General features: G+C 38.8%; 1 protein-coding gene and 1 long non-coding RNA gene across 10 annotated transcripts in view; one reads left to right on the forward strand and one right to left on the reverse strand.

The window, feature by feature from the left end:
• Positions 1 to 411: 411 nt before the first annotated feature.
• Positions 412 to 4948, reverse strand: LOC142408081 (uncharacterized). Of its 2 annotated transcripts, none has more exons than XR_012775147.1 (2): positions 4851 to 4948; positions 412 to 4028 (listed from the first exon to the last, which is right to left on the reverse strand). It is a non-coding gene; the product is annotated as an uncharacterized LOC142408081 (long non-coding RNA). The 2 variants fall into 2 exon arrangements; XR_012775148.1 differs by having other exon boundaries at positions 412 to 4025; positions 4851 to 4926.
• A 13-nt stretch (positions 4949 to 4961) lies between these two features.
• Positions 4962 to 23500, forward strand: part of MCPH1 (microcephalin 1) — a 139708-nt gene continuing 121169 nt past the window's right edge. For 6 of the 8 annotated variants that reach the window (XM_075498047.1, XM_075498048.1, XM_075498050.1 and 3 more), the window contains exons 1-8: positions 4962 to 5068; positions 7501 to 7592; positions 10009 to 10127; positions 15765 to 15849; positions 16486 to 16606; positions 16917 to 17057; positions 18302 to 18397; positions 22294 to 23316. In XM_075498047.1, coding sequence (XP_075354162.1) covers positions 5050 to 5068; positions 7501 to 7592; positions 10009 to 10127; positions 15765 to 15849; positions 16486 to 16606; positions 16917 to 17057; positions 18302 to 18397; positions 22294 to 23316 — 1696 coding nt within the window. In that variant the 5' untranslated portion in view covers positions 4962 to 5049. Of the gene's footprint in view, positions 5069 to 7500; positions 7593 to 10008; positions 10128 to 11334; positions 11403 to 15764; positions 15850 to 16485; positions 16607 to 16916; positions 17058 to 18301; positions 18398 to 22293; positions 23317 to 23500 lie in introns of those variants that run through there. The other 2 variants (XM_075498049.1, XM_075498051.1) reach the window with 2 other exon arrangements.

Consider the following 23500-nt stretch of genomic DNA (forward strand, 5'->3'; position numbering starts at 1 on the left):
AAAGGCATTTAGGAGCAATGTATGGCATAGGGAAGGGACAAAAATCATCAATTGCATAAATGAGGATTCCTGAGATCAAGCTACCATATAGCTCTTTTTCATAAGACAATTGTTGTCTAGACAAAGGTAACAAAGATCAAATCTATGTTGCTTTAATAAACCATTTGATATATGTTAAGTTATTACTGCATATGAAGAAGGGGGTTTGTTCAAGAAGTTGTAAGTGGGGAAGGTAGATAGGGATAAGACGGGTCACAGCAGAGGGAGAACTAAAGAAGATTCTAATGGAGATCCTGAATGAGCAGTTAGACTCAGTCGTAGCTCCAGTTGAGTCTTAGATCCAGTTAAGATCCCATCTTAGTTACTATTTTACTTATGAGCTTAGAAATAAAGAGAGTGTGTGCTACTGAAATTTGCAGATGGCCTGAACAGAGGCTTTATTAAAACAGAGGCAGAGCAGAACATACATAGAAACAATTGGATGAGCTCACATATTGGAATGCAATCAAATTAGAAACTAATAAACAAGCAGCTACAATGTTGGAGCTCATCAGCTGGAAATATTAGTCTATCGCAGAATAATTATGTGGCCCTGAGAAAAGGCACATACGATCCTAGGGTGGATTATGTAAAGTATATCCAGAAGTCCAGTATTAACATCATGGTACATGGCAGCTGAAACACTGTACAATTTTGTATGCTACTTAAGAAAGTGACATTCAAACTGGAACAGGCACAGACAAGAACTGTTAGGGTTACTGAGAAAATGAGGAGTCTACTTCATCAGAGGAGACTACGATAGTTGATGTGGACAATCAGAGCTGCTTTCTGGGGCTTCCTCCATGAAGGCAACTTGCAAGTTTGCACCTCCTCCAAGCACTTCTTCCCATCTCTGCATCTGTAATGGTCAAGTAGCATTGTAGAGAAGATAACTCCAAATATGTTTTGGCATACAACCATTCAGGTGTTGAATACACAGATTGACTGACTGGCATTTACAACTTTAGGGGAAGTAATACACCCCAACTTTTTAAGTTTATCTGGGACCCATGACTCACATTTGGAAATTTAAGAATGAAGAAAAATACAAAAGGTTAAAACTGTTGTTTGTCCAAATTGGAAACAGGCCCATAAAGCCAACGAACCAACGAAACAAACACCTCCCAATGATAAATACACAAAACCAGACTATACATAATAATAACAAACCTTCTTAATTGTTCTAGGTATCTGTCACATGCTTAATGTCAAGTCTTAGGGAGTAATTCATAGCCCACCATCTGAACTCTGTTTCTGAGAAATTAACCTTGTCTCTGTATTACAGCCTTACAAAATACCATCCCAAAGATCCCTTCCAATTTATGTCAATCAATTAAGGACTGGCTGAGAGTGAATCTTCTGAATTATCAAAGAAATACTTGAGAACACAGCTCCTTTTTATATTTTACTTAATTTAGGAAAACTACTACATTGTAGGTTTTTTTAGTTTTTCAAGATTGTTTGGATGCCTGGGAAATGTTTAGGTGTTCATAGGACTATTACTTCTTTGGGACTATTACTTCTTTTTGATTAGGAGGTCAAGTGAAATGTAACTTTCACTGGTGCTTCCTTTTTCAACATAATATAACCTGTAAAACCCTTTCTTCCCAGTGCAGCATTCTATAACCTGTATGCCCCAGTAAGTACTGACTGTACAGAAACCATGTCAATCTTACAGTTTATGCTATATTCCTAGCTTTATAGACACCATGAAATTGCATATCATCAAGCCAAACAAGCCTATTAAGAGGGCACTTACATTAAGTTTACTTCCACTCCATTTGTTGTCATTTTCAGGAGTTCACTATGTCACAAAAGCTAAAACAGCCTGATGTATTCAAACTGGTAAAATAGTAGCTGCAAAAATGTATTGCTGCTTTCTGTAAGTACTACAGGACAATAAATGCTAAGGAGGAACTGACAACAAGACAATACTGGCACAAGAACAGACAGCTATTAACTACCAGTGGAATTTTGAAGTTTTGTCACCATCTGAGAATGAAGTTCTTGTAAAGCTTGAAGTAACTGTGGGGTCAAAACTTCAACAGTTTAAGACAAAACTGTAAAATCATGAGATAATTTCAGCATTGTATGTATTTGTCTCTGTAATAAAAAAGGTGGGTATCCCAAGCCCAATGTTCCCGTGAGCAGTCCTAGTCTGTTCCAATAATGAGTTGTACCAGCTTCTTGCAGCCCTTATTCTTCATTGTCTCTACCAGTGTAGAATCAGAGCATACAGGTATAATTGTACATTTCAGCATATTCCTTTTAGAGTCTATAAAACCTGCTACTACATTTCAGTTAAAGGCTCAAACACAGCCTGTGTTTTTTTTACTGAAGGTCCCCAGTCTTGTATCCTAGATTAAGTATTATGCCTGGACACATATGTACAGATTGATGGATTTTAATTATGCTGAAATTTTCCTCTTTCTGGATTTTACTTTTGTTAGAACCACTGGCTGTAGGATCCTGTTGTTTGTGTCAGCTTTGGTCATGTGGATTGAGTTGAATTATCCGACTGACACAGCTGGAAACCATTCACAAAAACATGTAGTTTTCATGGATATGCTGAAGATATCCACCATAAAATGGTGGTACTATCTCAGCTATCTCACATTAGACAGTTTCCTATCCCATACGAATCCAAAGAGATTGTGGGTGTGTCCAATTTTGAACTAATGTTATTTACACATGCTTAACAGAATTACATCTGCTTGCTAATTTCCTGAACACCCCAGTTTCATTATGGTTGTTTCCAAACTCCAATTGAAAGCTCACAGCTACTTATTCTACCCATAATCACTAATTTAGAAATGGTTCTGAATCTACGGAAGCACTAATGGTGACAAGACTCCCACTAATTTCAGTGGGGCCAGAGTTTCAGAGATTAAATGCTGCCTCTTCGATGTTATCATTTCTATATCCCCATACACGACAGAGCTCTCACTGAGCAGAAGGCTCTCTCCAACCACACTGAGAACTGAATCTCTCTGATAGCATATATTTAAATCTCCCCTACCTCTGCTTCTGGAATTGCCTTCAGACCAATGGTGTTCATAGGCACAGCATTAAGACTAGACTCCTTTTCCTTGAGCCATGGTTGAAAATCTTTGTAAAAATATTTCATTATTGCCTAGCAAAGAGCTGTGTAACATACTGACAGAAATACAAAGGATAACTAAATACATACAAATATATATACACAGATTGATTGGGCACTTTATTCACATAGTGAATACACAGGTAAAAGGAAGTCTGTCACAGGTTCAGAAGACAGAGCACCCAAGAGCTTGCGCTCAACAGATGCCATAGATCTAGGGTCATATTAATGCCCTGGAAATTAAACAAACTGTATCAATGCTAAAATATTATATAGTAGATTAACATATCTTAAATAGCATTGGTATAGCCATCTGCTTGGTAGACTTCTAGGGGTCAAGATTTTAAGTTTTGAGCTTGATCATGAGAGTAAGAATGGACATAATGGACCACACCAAAGCCTTTTTAGGTTAGCACTGTCTCTCCAGTGGGAGATGACTGAAGAAAGAACAAAATAAAAGAAAACCCCAAAGTGTTCACTATACGTTCTCAGAGTCCAGCAATCTGCAGTTCAGGGCTTTACTGAGGTAAAGGTGGTTTTGTACATTTTTGATAGTCCTAAGATGGATTTCATGAATTTGCTGAATTTGCTTCTAGAAACCATGTGGTTTGCCAGCACTCTGAACACACTTCCACAGCCTGATGAGGCACAATGTGGAAACATCTCTTCCACAACCCCACCTGCTAGTTTCCTTTGGTGCCCACTAGTTCTCGTTGGGAATGCACTACTCTGCGTTCACCTTCTCCACACACTCATGATTTGAGAGACCTCTAGCACATCTACCTTCCGCCATTCCTCTTCCAGGCTGATGAGTCTTTGAATAGCTACTTCTCATATGGAAATCATGCAGTATGCTTGTTTTGCATCTCTATTAGTTTTTCAATTTCTGCTGCGTTATTTTTCAGACAAAGAAACGAGGATTGCACATTGAAGATTTCAGAACAGCACCAATTTATACAACCATATAGCAATGCTCAAGCTTCCAAGCTGTGCGAGTTGCATAGTAAAGCTGTGGAGTACCATTTCCTTTAAAAAATATATGCTGCTTCTTTATTATTGTTAATCTCCTTATACTCACTAATTCCATTATTGTATTATAAACTTTATCAGTTTTTCCTGGGGAAGACAGCAGGTTTTCTCTCTCTTACTTCCCTCTGGTATCACATTTGCTACACTCTAGCCTTCTAGAACCAAATCCATTTCACGTAAGGGTGAGCTTACTATAGTCAATAGTACAGTTGCCCTCAAGTAATTTTGGATGCTTTCGTAAATACTGCCTGGCCAGGCCCGTTTGCTAATCCCTGTTTGGCTGGCTTTCTCGGTTATTTTTTTCACTTCAGACACTGCATTTGAGCCACCAGAGTTCAGAGGACACTGGTTCTCTAACGCCCCTTCCTACAAAGTAAAATTCTTCAGAGAAGCCTCCTGAGGACTCCTCACGGTGTACACGGACACAGAAAATTCATTTATTGCCTGGCTTTTCAAAACAGTTTTCAGCAGCATTTGGCTGTTCCGAGGCTCCCCCAGCACTACGCTTGGCTGGAGCTGGCTGGACAGACCACACGTATCTCTACAAAGGGCTTCAGGACGCCAGGACTACTTTGTATCCTCGACTTCCACAGCCACGACACCGACAGCGCTCGAACGCCATCCCTCGCACCTCCGGCCGGGCCCTGCCCCAGGCTCCCCCTCACCCGCCAGGGCCGCTCACCGCCACACACCGCGCTCGCCCCCGCCACACCGCCACGGCCGGGCGGCCCCTGCACCTCCCTTGGCCGCGGCCGGCCGCAACGCGCAGGCGCAGCGGGGGGCGGGCGCAGCACGCAGCGCGCAGGCCCGGCAGCGGTGCGTGGAGGCGGGTTTGAACGGTGGCGGGTACCGGAGCCGCTCGGTGTTGTGCCGCGCCGTTAATGGAGCCCGTCCTGAAAGGTACCGGCTCGTCCGCTGTGCGGGGTCAGGGCCGGCGGCCGGGCCGCGCTTCTCCCGATGCGGCTGAGGGCAGCCGCCGGGCTGGAGCGGGTCCGTTTTAAAGCGCTGCGCTGGCACCCGGTCTGCTTGCGGCCCTTTCCCCGGTGCTTCCCGGTGGGGCTGCCGGCGGAGAGCGGCCGGGCCTGGCGGGGCCGGGGCCGCTGTGGGGACTCCGGCTCGTGGGGGCTGCTCGCGTCCTTCCTCGCCCGGGATCTCTCCCGGGGGCGGCCCGGCGCCGAGTCCGGGATGGGACCTAGCCCTCGGGGCGGGTCAGTCTTCAGCTCAGCCGCGTGACGCGGCTCCCCCGCGGGTGGGAGTCCCTCCCGTGGGCGCGGGAGGGGGGCGGGACGGAGAGGGCTTCGCTGCGGGGCTGCTGTGGGTAATCGCGAATCCTCCGGAAACCGGCGGCGGGGACTGGCGGCCGGGCCGCCCCCGGCGTATCTCGGTGGGACGCGGATCGTGCCCGGCGCAGGCCTGGCGGGGCGGTGTGGCAGCTGGGGCGGGCGGGGCTGGAAGCGAGGAGGGCCCCTGCGGCAGGGGAGGGAGCGACTGCCGCTTGGGGTGGCTCCCGGTACGGCACTGGCCGGCGCTGCCATCACCCCCCTCTGCCGCCACGCATCGGTGTCTGCCTCGCTCTTCCCGTCCTAATCAGTCGTGGCTTGATCCTGTCTGGTTTCTTCTGCACCCTTCTAAATTTCTGCCTCGCTAGGTTGCCCTCTGTTTATTTTCCCCACTCTCACGTCTTCTCTGAGATCTTGTAGCATAAGTTGCCGTTTACAAGAACCAAGCTCTACTCAGAGCTTTTCTAGTTCAAAAAAAGCTCGAAACCTTTCCATCCACTGTACAAAAGCTACAAAGTGCCTTGTCTTTTGTTGGAGTATATTTGATTAGCTAAAATTGGCTAATTATTGTAAAATATACCTTTGATCCTACTGCAGGTTGCATGCAGCTTTGAAGTAATGTTCCTCTAAGTTCCTAGTTTGACCTTCACTGAAATGCTCTAACCTGTTTTATTAGGAGAATTATAACTATGATAATTCTCCTAATAATTCTAAACTAAAATATTTGATGGCAGAGGAAGGCATCATTTTTTCGAATGTCAGTGCAATATTTTTTACAATCAAGAAAAAAATCAACTCTGGCAAAAGGTGCCCTGGTCCAGTAGTAGAATGAACACAATTAGAAGTGCATTGGAGTAGACTTGTCTTAAGTTCCCATGTATATCTGAAGTCATAGGACTGATAATGAGATTTTTTTCCCTGTGGTTTGGCTGTTCCAGGTGTTTTATGTTCCATATTTCTCTTGTATGGTAAAACTATTTCTAACAATTATAAAAATATGTTAATCTTCATAAAAGTACTTCTACTGTTGGAGCATTATTCTGGTCTTCATTTAGAAAGGAGACAGATGACACTACATAATAATGAGTCAGAGGGACGTACATAGTAACTAAGATACCTAACCAATGTTTGCCAAGGATGACCCTTTTAAATTGACACTTTCAATTTTATTTATGAGTTCGGAGCGTTGTCTGGCCTGCAGTTTGTGTAAAGTTGTTTTTGGTGAACCGTCATTCCTCCAGTTTTCTGGAACTTTCTTGATCCATCATTCAAAATGGGAAATTGACATGGCCAATGGAGCTGTAGGTCACTTTAGTGCCCGTCCAAAGTAAAATACTGAAGGGATTGTTATGAGTTTCATTTGCTTATCCCTCCATATCAATACATCTGGGTTTGTTTGTTTGTTTAAAGACCTTCTCAACCAAGGCTGATTTCATTCCTTGAAGAGATTATTAATCTGGTTGATAAAGGAAGCTACTTAAATGAGATATACCTAAAGTGATGTAAAGCAGTTGTATTGTATTGGCCCCTGTGATATGTACTTAATTTGGGGTGATTCAGTATAAATAAGGCGGAATTTTAAGTCAATTGGAAATTGTTAAGTAATATTTCTGCAGAGTTTTCTGGTGATTTGGGGAAGGAATAATTCCATTACATTTATTTCATTATGTTCTGTAACTTGTGTTACATCAACTTGTCTTAAAATTTTTGATTAACCTGAAGATTAGCAGTGATTAATGTTAAGGGTAAGCAGTCATGTAAAGGTACTGCATTGCTTGTTAAGCTGGTAGTGTGTTTTAAATAGACCAAGTAAAAAGTTGTGTAACTAGTGTCAAACTTCTAAGTTTGTTCCATTACAACTAATTTAAGGGACAGAAATACTCTAAAAAGAGCATTCTGCTGCTAACATCTGATACTCAGATTATTAAAAGATATACTTGCTACCAAATGCAATATGTATAAAGGCAAAATTTTGTTGGAAAGGCAGTTTAACCAATTTTACCATAGTACATACTTCATTAGCTGTTTGTCATTTTCTCTCTTCTGATCCAGGTATATCTGCATTTGTAGAAGTCTGGTCATCTAACAGAACAGAAAATTACTCGAAAACCTTTGAACAGCAACTTCTTGATATGGGAGCAAAAGTAAGGAAACTATTTTGAAATAAATAGAGTAGGAAAGCTCTTAATTACAAACCAGCTTGCTTGTTCTGCTTGTCATGTATATTTCTTTGTAGCATGAGTTTTTAAAGTGCAGGAGGGAAGATAATCACAGACCTGAGAATAGATGAACATGCTGTAAAATTCTTATTAGCAACAGATGGGAAATGCATTTAAAGCCTCCCTATCTCTAGAAACCTTTTTGTATATTAATATTATAGCATGTATTCGTTGTGAAGTATTGGGCTTGCCATGTACTGTGGGCAAACCAAATCTAAGTGTTGAAAACCTGTGGTTTCCAAGTATGTACCTTATGTTGTTTTGTTTTCTTTAACTTGTAGGCAGCTGCTCTGTTGTTACTACAATATTTTCTAACCCAAGTACCATGACATTTTATTCTTCCATTCACTCATACAAATGTGGTTCAACTCCAGAAAGTGCTAGTAAAAATATATCTAAGAGTCTTTGTATATGTCTCAGTGATTTTTTTTTTCCATATCAAGTATAGTTGACTTACAGGTGCAAAATATGTTTAATTGCCAGCTGTAAAATTTCAGTCAAAGACCAAAGTCAAACTGGCATCTTCCCTTCTTGCACATTATCACCAGTTAATGGAGATTTTTACAGCCCACATCATGCTCTAAATAACACTTGCATGAACTCCCCGTGCTTTTTAAGTGGGCATGTGTACATGTATCTTACTGTATTTTAGGAAGTTTTGCTAATCTCCTCAAAGCCTCTCTTTCTCTATGAATTTAGCTGAGATAGCATGACAGAACAGTAGAATAACTGTTTTTGTTATAAAAGCAAATGCAACTCTCAATAAATAATTCAAATAAGAAATATTTCTTGTTCTTTTGTGCTGTGCTATCAGATCTATGGAATTCTGATGATGTTAGGTTTTTCTCACAGAAAATATGACAAAGCATAAGGCTTCAAATTTCATCAAGTTGATAAAAACTAGCTGGATATGGTGAAAGGTATAGGCAGATGATACAGATGAGCCTATTTAGCAGATCCCTATGACTGAAAAGGGGTGGTCCTGTCCCTTCACTATTCCGTACACTTCCTTGCCTTTTATTGGGCTGAGCACATGATAGTAAACAGACTTGGCTCACTCTGTCAGGAAGAAAATTCGAAATTAGTTTTTCACTAGATTGTTGATTCAGACATCTCAAGCTAAGGTCAGGTGAGAAGCAGAGGATGTCCAGGATAAGGGAGGAGACAGGAGAGGTGAGAGGGAGGTGTAAGGTGGTACTCCTCCATAATTTGGAGGCAAAGCTGTATCAAGCATCTGTCTCCTTAGGACATGGGCTATGAGCCAGATACTAGCATAAGCGAGTAAGCAATTGTATCTGGAGTCATAACTTATTCTGAAAGAGATTAATTGGTCCTGTATACCTAGATACTTAAATATCATGGGTTTTTGTCTTCCGAGAAGCAATAAACCAGCTTGCCACCAGAAATTTTTGGAAAAGCTGAATAATTTTCTTAAAGCCAAATATAGATCCAACATGTTGGGAGCCAAGTCTAAGTGATGCAATTGAGAGCGCAACACAAAGCTACACAGCTATTTCCATTTGGCTGTGCTGAGAAGATGCTGCTGTAAAATACAAATTGTACTCATCTCACCATGTCAACGATCACAACAACTGATCAAGCAGTTTTACGAATAGGATGTTTAGTTTCCACAAAAGGAAACTTTCATTGTGAAGAATGGAGTATCTAGAACTAAAAAGGTTATCACTTAGTTGTCAATAGAGGCTGATAACTGAAGATTTGATCAGTTGTACAACACAATGAAAATGTCAGGTATGATATTAGCTGTACTGACTTAAGTTTTCTGTATTTCTCACTTTTTAAAGTGTTCCCATATAATTTTTTTTTTGTTTGTAGTAGCTTCAGCCTTCCCTCAAAACTATAGTGACCTTTATTGATGAGAATAAGTTTAAGGGATGAGGTTAGCTGTACTCTTTAAGCCTGTGAGTTCTTTGCTAAATAAAAAATGTAATTTGGTATTTCTTTGGATAGTGGCAACTACTTTCTGTACTGGCTGTTGCATAAGAAATGATGTTGGGCTACATAAATAAAAACGTTGTAAGATTAGTGATACAGGTAGAGTAGGGAGATGGAAATGGTAACCTAGAGCAAAGAAGTTTGAAAACAAAAGGCTACTCTAGCTGTCTAGCATGCATTGCATTAGCTTGACTAATGATACTTGAGTTTTGATTGCTTGAGGCTTCTTGCGAAGATGAGAAAGATGAAAAGAGTCCTTGACATAATGTTTTGAATAAGTTTTTACGCTTATGGTTTATATCTTAAAAATGGACTACACTAGCTAGTTTCATTAGCATTTTCTGATTATCAGACTTAAAGATGAGCTCTCTGTGTACTTCTGCAGGTTTCAAAAACTTTGAACAAGCACGTGACCCATGTAGTCTTCAAAGATGGACGTTTGGCTACATGGAGAAAAGCAAAGAAGATGGGTGTAAAAATAGTTTCTGTACTCTGGGTGGAGAAGTGAGTACTCATGAATATAATGAATGTGACCCATTCCAGAGATAATGGATTCTAGTATTGTTTTATTTTAAAACTTAACTACAGTACCTGTTTTTTTTAATGTACTTGAAATAGTGATAAATCTATGAGTAAATGATGACTTTCCTATGACATTATTCCTATTATTAAGCATGTTACTTGCATAAAAATGTAAAATATTAACTCTTGAAAAATGAATGTGTTGAAGTAGTTCCATAGTATATCTTTCAAACATTCAGTGTTCCACTCCTTTGCTCTCAGATGGCATGCATAGGCAGTGAAGACCAGATATTTGTTGAACAGAGTTCTTCCATTTTCATATGAAAAAGCACATTTCATCAGGGACATTGTACTGTTTCTCTAAACTCCTGTAGAGAAAATATCTCCTAGCAAGAAAGAAAAAGATCCATATATAGTCTGGCTTTGAAGACATTTGGCAGATTCAGAACAGCACTGCTTGAAGACTCTCAACTACCATATGGAAAAACTTAAATTAAAAAAAAAAAAAAAAAAAAAAATTCAAATTTCAGCTGTGCAGCCAGTCCATGAGAATTTACTAGTCCATAGCTGCTTCTCTGAGTTTATAAAGCGGTTGTGAGGCCTAACTTGGATTTCAGAAGAAGTGTAAAAACACTTACAGTGTTTAAGAATATCCATGTGTTACACTCAAACACTCAAATTGATAAATTGCTGTGATGATGGAAATTAGAATATAAGTCAAGTAAAGAGGCCCTTTCCTATACCAACTGTAAGATGCATGGAGAGATAAAAGTCTGCTAAGTGCAAAAGTAAAAAAGAAAAAAAGGGGGGAAGGGACAAAACTGAGCTCTGCAGCCACTTAAATATAGGCCAGTACAACCGCAAAACTTGTGATGCAAGTCTGTTAGCCAAAAAAGAAATTCATGCAGTTCTGCAGAAGCAAGATTTTTTTTATTTTTTTTTTTTAAGAATATCAGATATAGAAGTTACAGCTGCACCACCCAGCCAGCTTTAACACCAAGGAAGGAATACCTTAAGTTCTCAAAAATGAGAGTGGCGCAAAATTTTATTTATGCGACTATATCTTTCTGTGACCTGGTGCTATCTGAGTGCGTGAGAATGATGGTCATTTCAGCAGGAATCTTTGGTTATAAAATTAAATATGTTCTTCAGATGGCTAAGTGTATAAATACAGAATTTGAAACCTTAGTCACAGGAACTATCAACTATTTGAGGACTTGGATGTGCTACAGTAAAAAGGATCCCAGAAAAGTCTAGGTGAGTAGCATCTGCAATAGAAGAAGAATAAGAGAGCCTTACAGGGGAGAGTCTGGGATATGTCATACAGAAATGCTGTCTCTGTAATAGCAGTTCCACCCCAAGAGTCTCCTCTGCAATACTGGAAGGTATTGAGTGGATGAATGCTGTAGAAAGCTCAGACATAGAGATGTGGTATGTGATACTGGATATGTGGATACTGTAGGGGATATGTGGATACTGTACAGCTGGATATGTGATACTGTAGGGGACAACATGGAGCTTTGAGATCCAGGTGTAAAAGCCTCAAGAAACTTTTAACTGTTGCTGGATACCAGCAACAAAGGAAGAGACAGGAGAAAGGATCTGGAGGGAAAACTTAAGCTGTTTGGTAGGAAAGAGAAGGCTAGCATCTTCCTGGTATTTTTTGAAGCGTTCCTAGTATCATGCTCTGGACAAGGCAAGGTCTTGCTATAGGGCTTAGAAGATGAAGTTTGTTGGAACTGGGGAAATAATCTGAAATAGAGAGATGTATTTTATTGTGGGGGGGAGGGGGACACCCAAGCCGTGAATTATGATTTAACTTCTCTGTAATCTTTTTCTTCTGCCTTTTAAAGTTAGTGCCAAAAGGTACACAAGAACATACAACTTAGATTGATGTATACTGTAAGCAGAATTCATAGGAATATCATATCCTTGAGCAAAGTATAGGTCAGGAGCAGTAGAAGCTTACATAAGAGATAGTAATGAATAGTCTCACTAGTCATAGGGGTATTCAAATGAGGCACAGACAATACAGAATTAAAATTAGTCTGTGCTAGCATACATGCTAAAATTTTTTGTAGTAAGATAAGGGAATTGGAGTGCCTGACTTTAAATTATTTGCCTAGTGTATCAATATCTCAGAGATTTGGTAGGCAGAAGACAGTCTGTTGAACCCTCAGACAATGTAAACAGGAAGGACTGAATAGTCTGTGCCAGTAAAATAGCAGTCCTGTATGAATGGAAGCTTAGTTTGAAACTGATAACTGTGTAAGCAAATAATGCAGAGTTCATATGAGTTGAAGTTCTAGCGTTACTAAAAAAAGATGGCTTGATTAACCAGCTGCTCTGTTCAATAGTGAGTAGAACGTTCTCAGAATGGTCAGAAATGCTGTGAAATGTCATTTCAGGAACTGTAGTAGTAAAGGGCAACTTTCTAGTGTAGACTGGAGATTGGATGACTCCTGTTGGAATGCAGTGTGAAGACAAATATTTTAGGTATCGCTTGGTCTTAATTGGTTTGTGGATGGTTGTTCAAATTATTTCAAAGAACCTTCTTGTAAGTATGGCCACATTATAAAATCAGCGTTCATACTGGAACAGCAAAACCCAAGAAGTTCTGTGACAGTGCTCAAGTTCAAAGAGGAGTCTACTTAAAATGGAAGAAGTTCTGTTAAGAAGAAGCTAAGACAGTGAAGGGAATAAAATTCTTGCTGGTGTCAAGGAGACTATTTAAAGCAAAAGTCCTCTTAAGTGTATCAGAAGGAAGATGGTCATCACATTGTGTGAGGGGAAAATTAAGTTTTTGGGACTTCCAGTAAAGGTTTTGATGGCATTACTACCTCAGCAGTAGTCAAAAATCAAATTAAATAGAACGTAAAACCTCATGTATTGGGATGGCAGCATTTTATCATGGAACGTTGCAAAAGGTTGGCAACAAGCATGGCTGAAGTTATAGAATAGTTTTCTCACAAGGTGCAAATGAAGAGACAATTCTTCAGCCTGGAGAAGAAGTGGGAGAGGAGGGGGAGAGACTTGTGAACACAAAGGTTCATATGCAGAGACTGAATAGGGAATAAATGTATGTTTTCCTTTCCAGTAGAAGAATTGGAAAGCATCACATGACTCTGTCTAGAGGCAGATTCAGAGAAAACAGTAAATGATGGTTTTTAGCAAAACATGGTTAGGCTGTAGAACTCCTTGTTGCAGAATCACAGTCAGCAAAGATTTACATGGGTTTAAAAAAATGCTGAAGCAATTAAACATTTAGTTTTATCAAAACCCAAATACAGTATTGCATCTGACCATCTCTAAACCAGAAATCTGTGGAACATAGCAAAGTAAACTGGGAAAGTTTGGCTGTGTCTTCATGTTTTTACATGCTCTTAGGAATCTTGATATTGGAAACAGGATGCTGCAGTATGTGGTATTTAATCTGGATGCTACTTTTTGATGTTTGAGCTCTGAAAACACCAGACAAGGAAGCAAGTCATAAACAATTACTCCAGCATTTCCTGATTCTTCTGCTTTGTGCCAAATACTCTCCCACTTAACATCTAGTGGACCCCTACTTCCAAACTGTTATGCGTGTACGCTGGTGTTATCTTCCCCTGAGTAGTGTTCCTCTCAGAGGAACATGCCCTATGATTTAAAAAAATAGTCTAATACTCACTTTTCTCCATAAAAACCAGCACAAATTATTAGAGTACAAGGGTTTGTGCAGTATTTAGTGAACATTGCCGTGTTGAACTCTTACTGGATTTCCAGTGCTCTCTCCAATGATCTGCCTCAAACTTGTGTTGGAAGCTTCTGCTTTATAATATGAGCATCTATTTGAATCTAAACTGAATGAAGTTCTACAGTTTTAATAGGAAGTAATTTGACTGGGAAGAAGACTCTTTAAAATAAGATGACAATTGAAATTCCAAAGAATTCATGACTCCAGAGTAAATGTATTTTTAATTTAAAAAAAAAAAGTGTTTTGTTTCTTTTTTTTTTTTGTTGTTTTCTAAGAATGGTAGATATGTATAACTTTAAAAATAGCACACAAAATCATGGACTTGCTATAAGATTCATGCAAATACATTGTAAGTTTAATGCAAAATGAGTGACAGCTTTGGGATCACTGAAAAAAATTATTTTTGTGCTGCTTCAACTGAAATACCTCAATGAGCAACCTAAAAAAAATAAAAACCCAACAACAAAAAGAACCCTACATAAGATAGAACTGCTACAATCTATGTCTAAATTAAGAACACTTAATACTTCCAAATCAAACCCATAACTGGGAAACTCTACCTGTGTATTCTTAGTATGGTGACTCAGGTCACAAATAAGATAGATAAATCATTTACATTCAGATTTGTCTGCAAAGTAAAAAATTCTCATAAGATATTTAATGGTCAAATTTTCTTCTCTTTAGCTTCTCTGGATCAATGAAATATCTGAATTAATGTAAATTTTAGTGTAGTCTACATCTATGCTGATTATTATCCAGAATTTAATAATATCCACTGAAGTCCAGCATATTGAATATCATCTCTATTTGATACTCCAGAGAACTCTAAACTCAGTTAGTTTGACAACTACATGTAGTGGTTTGGCTCTTCTTTATTCAAAACTGAGTAACTAAGCATTAGATTATAATTCTACAGATACAAATTTTATAGCAGTTAGATCACTAGGTGTCACTAGAATCACAGTTTTGCATGACTTCTGCGGGAATTCTAGTATAGTCTATTAAGGTTCCACACTCTTTTCCATAATAATTTTTATTATTTATTGTTTGAGAATAGAACTGTGTTTAGCTATTTTGATCAAAAGAACTTTAATTTATGTATTAATAACCAAATTCTTGTCTCAACATCATCTTTAGTGTTCACAAATACAGCAGTTTATATCCTATTCCAAGATAACATTAGTCCTACTGTTCTCAAGTCAGTGTTTGAATGTGAAAAGACAGGAAAAACTAGGCGTATGGTATCAGTTGGATTTTTGGTTTTGTAATTAAAAAAAAGGTTTGCATAAATATAGATTGCTTCTCAATAAGGGGCTGTTTTTAGCATTGCATATACAAAGAGAAGGCAGAAAACTGAGACTAATGGGTAAGATGTAAAAGCCGGGATCAGATGAAGCCTCCTTTCTCATTTGCCCAAACAGGAAAATTTTGCCCCCCCCCCCCCCCCCCCCAACATTCTCTAGATTGTAGTTGGGAGTTCATTGTCATCACAGTGACCAAGCTAAGGTTAAGTTCACTAGCTAGTGAACAATGAAAGCCTACAGTCCTCACAAAAGTCAGGGCAAGATTTGAGGTTCACGAGAATCCGGCCAGAAGGACTTAATATGGTGATTTTTGAATGCGTGGAAAATAACATATGAGTGGGAATCTTTGAGTTTCAGAACAGCAATTTAGAGGGCATCATTAGGACAAAAAGATTGTATCATGTCCTATTTGATGTGTAATAGATTTTTTTTTTTTTTTTTGCATTACAGTAGTTATGCTAAAGATACACACTTAGGAAGGGTTGGTGTTTCATTATTACAGGGCTCAGACAACTCTCTTTGCAATAAATGTTCTCATTCTTAAAAAAAAATCCAAACCTGCTCTAATTTATTATACAGGTGCCGAGAAACTGGAATGCATGTTGATGAATCCTTATTTCCTGCAGTAGACACTAATGAAGGATTACCACTACTGATCAAAAAAGTGAGTATGTGATTTATTTTTTTTTTTTAATAGGCCTAGAGTAGTAAACTTTAAAGTTTGAATTTGACTTCGTGACCTCAGGCATTTGAACCGTTTATTTTCAGAACATTCTGTAAACTCTACCTATCCATCTGAGTAGGTTTTTAAAGGTAGGCTATGGCTGTGATGTTGTGACATCTTATCTGAAGAAAGGATAATAAAAGTAGAGTTTTTATATTGGTGAATAAAGAAATGAAGATTTAAATTAAAATGACATAATGATTAACTAATCAAAATAACATGACTAATGTGGCTTATGTTTCACTGAGTTGCAATAAACCCTAAAATCCTAGTATTTTTTTTTAAAAAAAAAAGATGTTTCAAGCCTTAGCAAAAAAGAAAAGACAGTGACTTAGTCTCCCTTTTACTAAAGTCTAACCTAAAAAAATCTGTTAGGTTCTTTCTTATTTCGTATTAAAGTTCACTTTGGAAAATGTTAACTTTTGCAATTATCCATGACTCTCAAGGAGGTGATAATAAGTAGCATAGAGTTAAACACTGATAATAAATACTGTGATAAAGTGGTAGGCAAATAGGAAGTGTAGTTACTTCTGGCAGTTTTGTACCATATAATTAATAGTTTTGTGTGTCTTGTAGCACAAATGTATGCAGCCAAAAGACTTTGTTGAAAAAACTCCAGAAAATGATAGAAAGCTGCAGAGAAGACTGGACCAGATGGCTAAAGAATTAGCTGTACAAAAGACAGCTGTTAATGCTGGTAAGAACTACTTTGGACTAAGATTCAAATATCTGAAGTTATTTCCTTAAAGCACTTGATGGGTTTTCGGTTTTGGTTTTTTGGGTTTTGGGTTTTTTTACTTTTATGCATCTCACCATGAGAAATAAAGTTGACTTACTTTTTACAGAGTTCTTTGCAAGTTTGTGGTATTAAGGCATCTGTAGTGATGTTAGGTATAAGAAACCTCATTTTTTCAAGTTTTTTGGGAAAAAAAAAAAAAAAAAGAAACTTCACCTGAAGCTGTTACAGCATGTAAATATTAACGTACAAGTGCAATTTCTTTGTGTAGAAACTGATGTACCAGTTTTACTATTTGAAGACAATGGTTCACTTGTATACAGCCCTGTTAATAAGATAAAAGAGCAGTGCAGTGCAATGGAAAGAAGAATAAAAGAGATGAAGGAAAAAAGAGAAAATCTTTCTCCTACTGGTAAGAAGTTACATTTTACTTATCCATGAACATGCCAAATGGCTACCATCTTTATTGCTGAATTTTTGGCGCACTTGTCTTGCTCTGGCCTTCAGAATTTTTTTCATATCTTACTTGATTGCATGTCCTCCCTTCTTCCCAGGTTTTGAGTGGGTGTGAATGCTTTAGCTTTTAGTTTCTTTCTATCAAAGGGCACAAGAAGTCATGGAAGATGATTGCAAAAAGGAATTTCTTCATCACTAGACTGCTCAAGAGAACTAATGTTTAAGCTAGACTTTCTGAACTTGTAAATTGATATTATCACAACTTGGTTAAACTTTGCAGCAAGATTCTAAATCTTATTTCCTGTTAAATTTTAATGTGAATGCTGTACTTGACAAAGATGGTAATGTTATTACTCCCAGGCCAACAGTTTAAAAAGGAGTCCAGAAGTGATGAGACATCTGTCCAGGTACTGAAGAACAGGATTTTAAAAAATAAATTTATTTGGATGACCTAATTGAATAAGTCTAGTTGACTTCAAAATGCAGATCCTGGTGAATTAAATCTAGATTGCAGTTTTCAAATAATTTTTTAGTGTTTGCATTACCTTACTGTGAAAGTATTGAGGTCTAAGTCATCAGGTTTTGACCATTATTATAAAAATTGTTGAAATGTGGAACATCTTTTGGGGGGGGAATCTGTAGTATCTGAAGTTTTAAGTCATCTCTGTCAACTAGACTGTCAGTTCATGATTTCAGAAATAATTGTGGGATGAAAGTAAAGAACCAGTGATACATGGATGAAAAATTAAATCTCATTTATTTTAGCATGGCTTGCATTTGTTTTCTCTTTGAGTTTTAAGGTAATACTTTCAAATGTTTTGAAAAGTATTTCTGCTATGTCAACGCTTTGCTGCTAATTGTAGAATTTGACATATTCTTTAGTAAAATACGTCAACTAGCTTAGAAATGTCTATAATATTTTCTAAATGGTTTGCCATCATTCCTTAGTTTCAGAAGACTGTGCTGCTGAGTTATCTAGAAAATGTTTGTTTAAAATTGTAGAATATCTAACAGCTTTTTTGTTAGTATGTAAATTTGAGATACTGTTGAGCAGTCTATAATAATTTATATGGTTATAGTTAGTTGGCAAAGCAATAATTTGTCTCTTATGATTGAGCTGTTTTGAAATAAGAATAGATGGTATGGAAATCTGTATGTTTGCAAATAGGGCTAACTAGTTTATTATTTACAAATTCCTAGCTTCGCAAATGTCTCAAATACTTCCAAGCAGTTCACCAGGAGACTGCCCGCTGTCTGCTTGTGTCTTAACTAATTCAGAAGATGCATTGTTACCAGGTAACTAACACAACTTCCTATATTATAGAAAAAAATAATACGTGGCCTGTATATTTTATTTTGGAAAGTATGGTATACTGAAATGGGAACTGTATATATTTGCTCTATCATTTACACTTAAACCTGAATTATTTTAGTTTTTCTTAACTAGCAAAGTATGTAGAAGTAAGAATTCAAGGAAAATGGAGCATGAGGAATCACACTGGGTAAATGCTCTGCCTTACTGCTGTATTGCTTGCCTCGCTTCCTCCTCTTTCCTCACACCATTCTCCATTAATGGCTTCTTGTCATGGCATGGTCAGTCTTCTCTGCTCTTACAATGATCTTGTATAGAATACAGAGTGCACACTAAACAGCGTGATGTGGGAAGCAAAAAAGGGAATTGAATGAGAGAGAGACCTCAGAGAACTGAAATATCTTCCAAATTTTCAATCAAAAAACTTGACTTGAAAAGGAAACCTAATGTGTTCTCCAGCTTAAGTATTCAAGGATTGAAGAAAGAACAAGAGTAAAAATAAATCAGCTTTTAAAATGTTTTATGGTTGCAGATGAATTCAAGCCATTTGTTATCACGGGTCTTATTCTCATAAAGTTGGAGGTTTGTTCCTATGTTTTGGCATAGTAGCAGGATGTAAGTGAGAAGATTATTGAGAAGGCTGTTGAGCTATGTCAGTGGGTATCTTAACAACATCAGTCATGTATGCAATGGGTATGTACTTCAGACCTCATGTCTTCTGTCAGTCACATGAGTAAAAAGCAGAAGTCACATGCTGGTGTTTGATCTCAGTAGAAAAGGAGAAGACAGTCTTAGAGAATTCATAATGAGGGCCACTTGAGTGGTCTTCCTACTCTCTGTTCTACCCCAACAGTAAGCTATACTTCATGCTGTTTTCAAGTGGTGTATTTTTTTGACATCATACAGGAATTCTGTCATGCTGGGTTACATGAGAACAGGGGCAGGATCTTGTAGCCTGAGACAGCTTGGTATGTCTTCATGCAATGTTAGGGAGAAGTCATAGCTTAACACTGGAAGTAGCATAGGTGTGCCAACAAGCTTTTTTATTTTGGTAAATTAGTTGTGTGCTGATGAGGTTGAACATTGTGATTTGAGAGCTTTACCTTGAGTATGTCCCTCCAACATTATAACTGTAATGTACATTACATTGTAATTTACATTACATGTAAGTATTACATTACATTGTAAGTACATTACAATGTAATTTTACATTAAGAATAAACCTCCACATCCTGTGACAATATTCATGTAGCTTCCATCTCTGATGCTCTGTGACGGAGACGCTTTTGTTTGTGCTTGTGAGATACAGGAGAGTATGTTGGTTAATAATGGTTAAAAAATTTCAAGAATCCAGTTAATTTGAGGATTGAAGTTAAGACTTTTTCAGTTGTCAGTATGGGAGTCTGATCATGTCATGTGAAACTTCTTTTCATCTCCATATATTTCATTTTTCCGAATTTAGCTAGTTACACCATATTTTTAAAAATATTACTTATATTTAGTAAGCAAATAACATCAAAACTTCCCCTAAAACCTACAGGAGCACTTACAGGAGTATTGCTGAAACTTTGCACTCAACGTGTATTTAAACAAAAGCGTCTATTGCAATAATCAGATTGTAGAACAACTGGATTTTAAAAAATGTATTCCGCATAATCAAATATACTAGTCTGTGTCAGAGGAATTTTTTGTGAAGAGTTATGAATAGATTCTGTATATCGCCTCCCCCAAAATCATTTCATAAGAATAGCTACAAGAAATGATCTATTTTTCCACATTCTAATTATTTTTAATACATTGTGTTGATCTATGTGGTTTGATACTATGATGTTGTATTTACTTTCATCTTAACTGCAAAAACTACAAGGTGGTGATAATGCTTTGGTAGTAAAAACGGTTATTGAGTTTCCAGTATTACTGTAGCTAGCTTTATCAGTGTAAAATACGGCGGAGGGAACAGAGTGACCAAGGATGAGGAAAAGGCTGAGGTACTTAATGCCTTCTTTGCCTCAGTCTTTATTAGCAGGGCCAATTGTTCTCTGGGTACCCAGCCCCTGGAGTTGGAAGATAGGGACGGGGACCAGAATGGAGCCCCCATAATCCAGGGGGAAATGGTGAGTGACCTGCTGCACCACTTAGACACTCACAAGTCTATGGGGCCTCATGAGATCCACCCCAGAGTACTGAAGGAACTGGCAGATGTGCTCACCAAGCCCCTTTCCATCATTTACCAGCAGTCCTGGCTAACTGGGGAGGTCCCTGCTGACTGGAGATTAGCTATTGTGACGCCCATCTACAAGAAGGGCCGGAAGGAGGACCCGGGGAACTACAGGCCTGTCAGCCTGACCTTGGTGCCGGGGAAGCTGATGGAGCAGATCATCCTGAGTGCTATCACACGTCATGTAGAGGATAACCAAGGGATCAAGCCCAGCCAGCATGGGTTCAGGAAAGGCAGGTCCTGCTTGACCGACCTGATCTCCTTCTACGACAAGGTGACCTGTCTAGTAGATGAGGGAAAGGCTGTGGATGGTGTCTAGACTTCAGTAAAGCCTTTGACATGGTTTCCCATAGCATTATCCTGGAGAAACTGGCTGCTCTTGGCTTGGATGGGTGTACTCTTCGCTGGGCAAAGAACTGGCTGGATGGCCGGGCCCAAAGAGTGGTGGTGAATGGAGTTTACTCCAGTTGGCGGCCGGTCACAAGTGGTGTTCCCCAGGGCTCTGTGTTGGGGCCAGTTCTGTTTAACATCTTTATCAATGATCTGGATGAAGGGATCGAGTGCACCCTCAGTAAGTTTGCAGATGACACCAAGTTGTGTGGGAGTGTTGATCTGCTTGAGGGGAGGAAGGCTCTGCAGAGGGACCTGGACAGGCTGGATAGATGGGCCGAGGTCAATTGTATGAGGTTTAACAAGGCCAAGTGCAAGGTCCTGCACTTGGGTCACAACAACCTGGCTTGTATCAGAAACAGTGTGGCCAGCAGGAGTAGGAAAGTGATCGTGCCCCTGTACTCGGCACTGGTGAGGCCGCACCTCAAATACTGTGTTCAGTTTTGGGCCCCCCACTACAAGAGAGACATTGAGGTGCTGGAGCGAGTCCAGAGAAAGGCAACGAAGCTGGTGAAGGGTCTGGAGCAGAAGTCTTATGAGGAGCGGCTGAGGGAACTGGGATTGTTTAGCCTGGAGAAAAGGAGGCTGAGGGGAGACCTTATTGCTTTCTACAACTACCTGAAAGGAGGTTGTAGCGAGGTGGGGGTCGGTCTCTTCTCCCAGGTAACAAGTGATAGGACAAGAGGAAATGGCCTCAAGTTGAGCCAGGGGAGGTTTAGACTGAATATTAGGAAATTTTACTTCACTGAAAGGGTTCTCAAGCATTGGAACAGGCTGCCCAGGGAAGTGGTTGAGTCACCATCCCTGGAGGTATTTAAAAGACGTTTGGATGTGGTGCTTAGGGACATGGTATAGTGGTGGTCTTGGTAGTGTTAGGTTTACGGTTGGACTCGATGATCTTAAAGGTCTTTTCCAACCTATACGATTCTGTGATTCTGTGAAAATCATGCTGTTTTTCTCCACAAATGCAAGAGTGAAAGGGAGTTCCTCTGCTGCTTTGTTTCACGAAAGTGGAAGAGGACTTATTGATACTTATTACCACAGAAGAAGATATGATAGCTAAAGCTATTGTAGCTTCTTGTCAACATAGAATGTACTTTGTTTCTAATCCATCTTCTGTTTAGTTTTTGATGACTTGCCATATAATATCCAGAGAAGTGGCTAATTCCTTGTTTTCTTCTTTCAGTAATTTCATATGTATTTTACTAAGAAATTTGGTAATCTTTCTGTTTTGTTAAATATATTTATATTGCCCCTTTCCATATTTTGCAGGAGAACCAATGGAAGACTGCTTAAACTCAAGTTATGATTATCTTTGGGGAACTGATAAATTAAAGGGACAGAAAACAAAGGTAGTAAAACACGCCTGTGATACTTGGACTGACATTCATGTATCCATGAGTGCATCAGTGAATTCTCCCTCACATAGCTATGAGCAGAAGAACTTAACACCAAAACAACATAGCAGAAGAAGCTTAAGAAAGAAACAGATTTTACAGCACACTTTGGATGATAAATTGTCTTTAGAAAAGAAAGATCTAAAAAAGTTTCCAAAGAAAAATGAGAAAGATGAAAATAGCATGACTACTTCAGTTGCAAACGAAAGTTCTCTTCTCCAAATCAAGGACTTGGGTCATATTACTCCTTCCAAAAAAATAGTCAAATTAAATACTGTTCCTGCTTTGATTGGCAATCTCTCTAATTCACATATGAACAGTGAAGACTTAAGTACATGTTCATTAGATGGAAACTTCCCTGTTGACAGAAATGATTGTATTCTTGAAGACAAGAAGAGGAAGAAACTACAAACACTATCTAGTTTTAAACTGGCTACCTCAGAACTGGGTGCATCAGGGTCTAAAGAGTTCTTGGAAGCAGTTACTACATATAGCAAGTCTTTTTGTGCTGAAGAGGCTTCTTATGAAGACTTCTTTTCATCATCTAATTTGAATGAAAATGAAGTACAGGTACGACTACCAAAGGAATTGCAGAATCCTCCTGAAGCTTGTTGGAAAGACTCTTTTACAAGCATGGACTCACTTGATGTGAATTTCTGTAAGCCACATAGTACTTCCAAGAAAAGCAGGGAAAAGTCTATTCCAGCAAATGATGTTTCAGTAAAGAAAAACTTCAAACCAGCTGAACATCCTGGAAGTGTGCCATTAAATTATATGTCAGATGGTGAAAAAGCTGACACTGCAGAAGCTCTAGATTCTGATGATGTGAGTGGGCTGCCTCAGCATGCTCATGAAAAATCCTACAGAACCAATGTGAATTACTGTACTCACTCTACTGGTAAGTCGCTACATAGGGCTGGAAAATGAAAAGATATCATACTGCATTAGATATACTCATGCAACTAAATTGCAAAATGAACTGCCTTTCCCAAGGGAAAAGTATTTCAGAATTACACCAAAAGAAGAAAATGCTGCAGTACTGACTTTTTTTGAGTAAAATAAGTGAGTGCATAGGATGCAAA

Source organism: Mycteria americana, chromosome 3, assembly GCF_035582795.1.
Source record: "Mycteria americana isolate JAX WOST 10 ecotype Jacksonville Zoo and Gardens chromosome 3, USCA_MyAme_1.0, whole genome shotgun sequence".
In the NCBI taxonomy this organism is placed as follows: Eukaryota; Metazoa; Chordata; class Aves; order Ciconiiformes; family Ciconiidae; genus Mycteria; species Mycteria americana.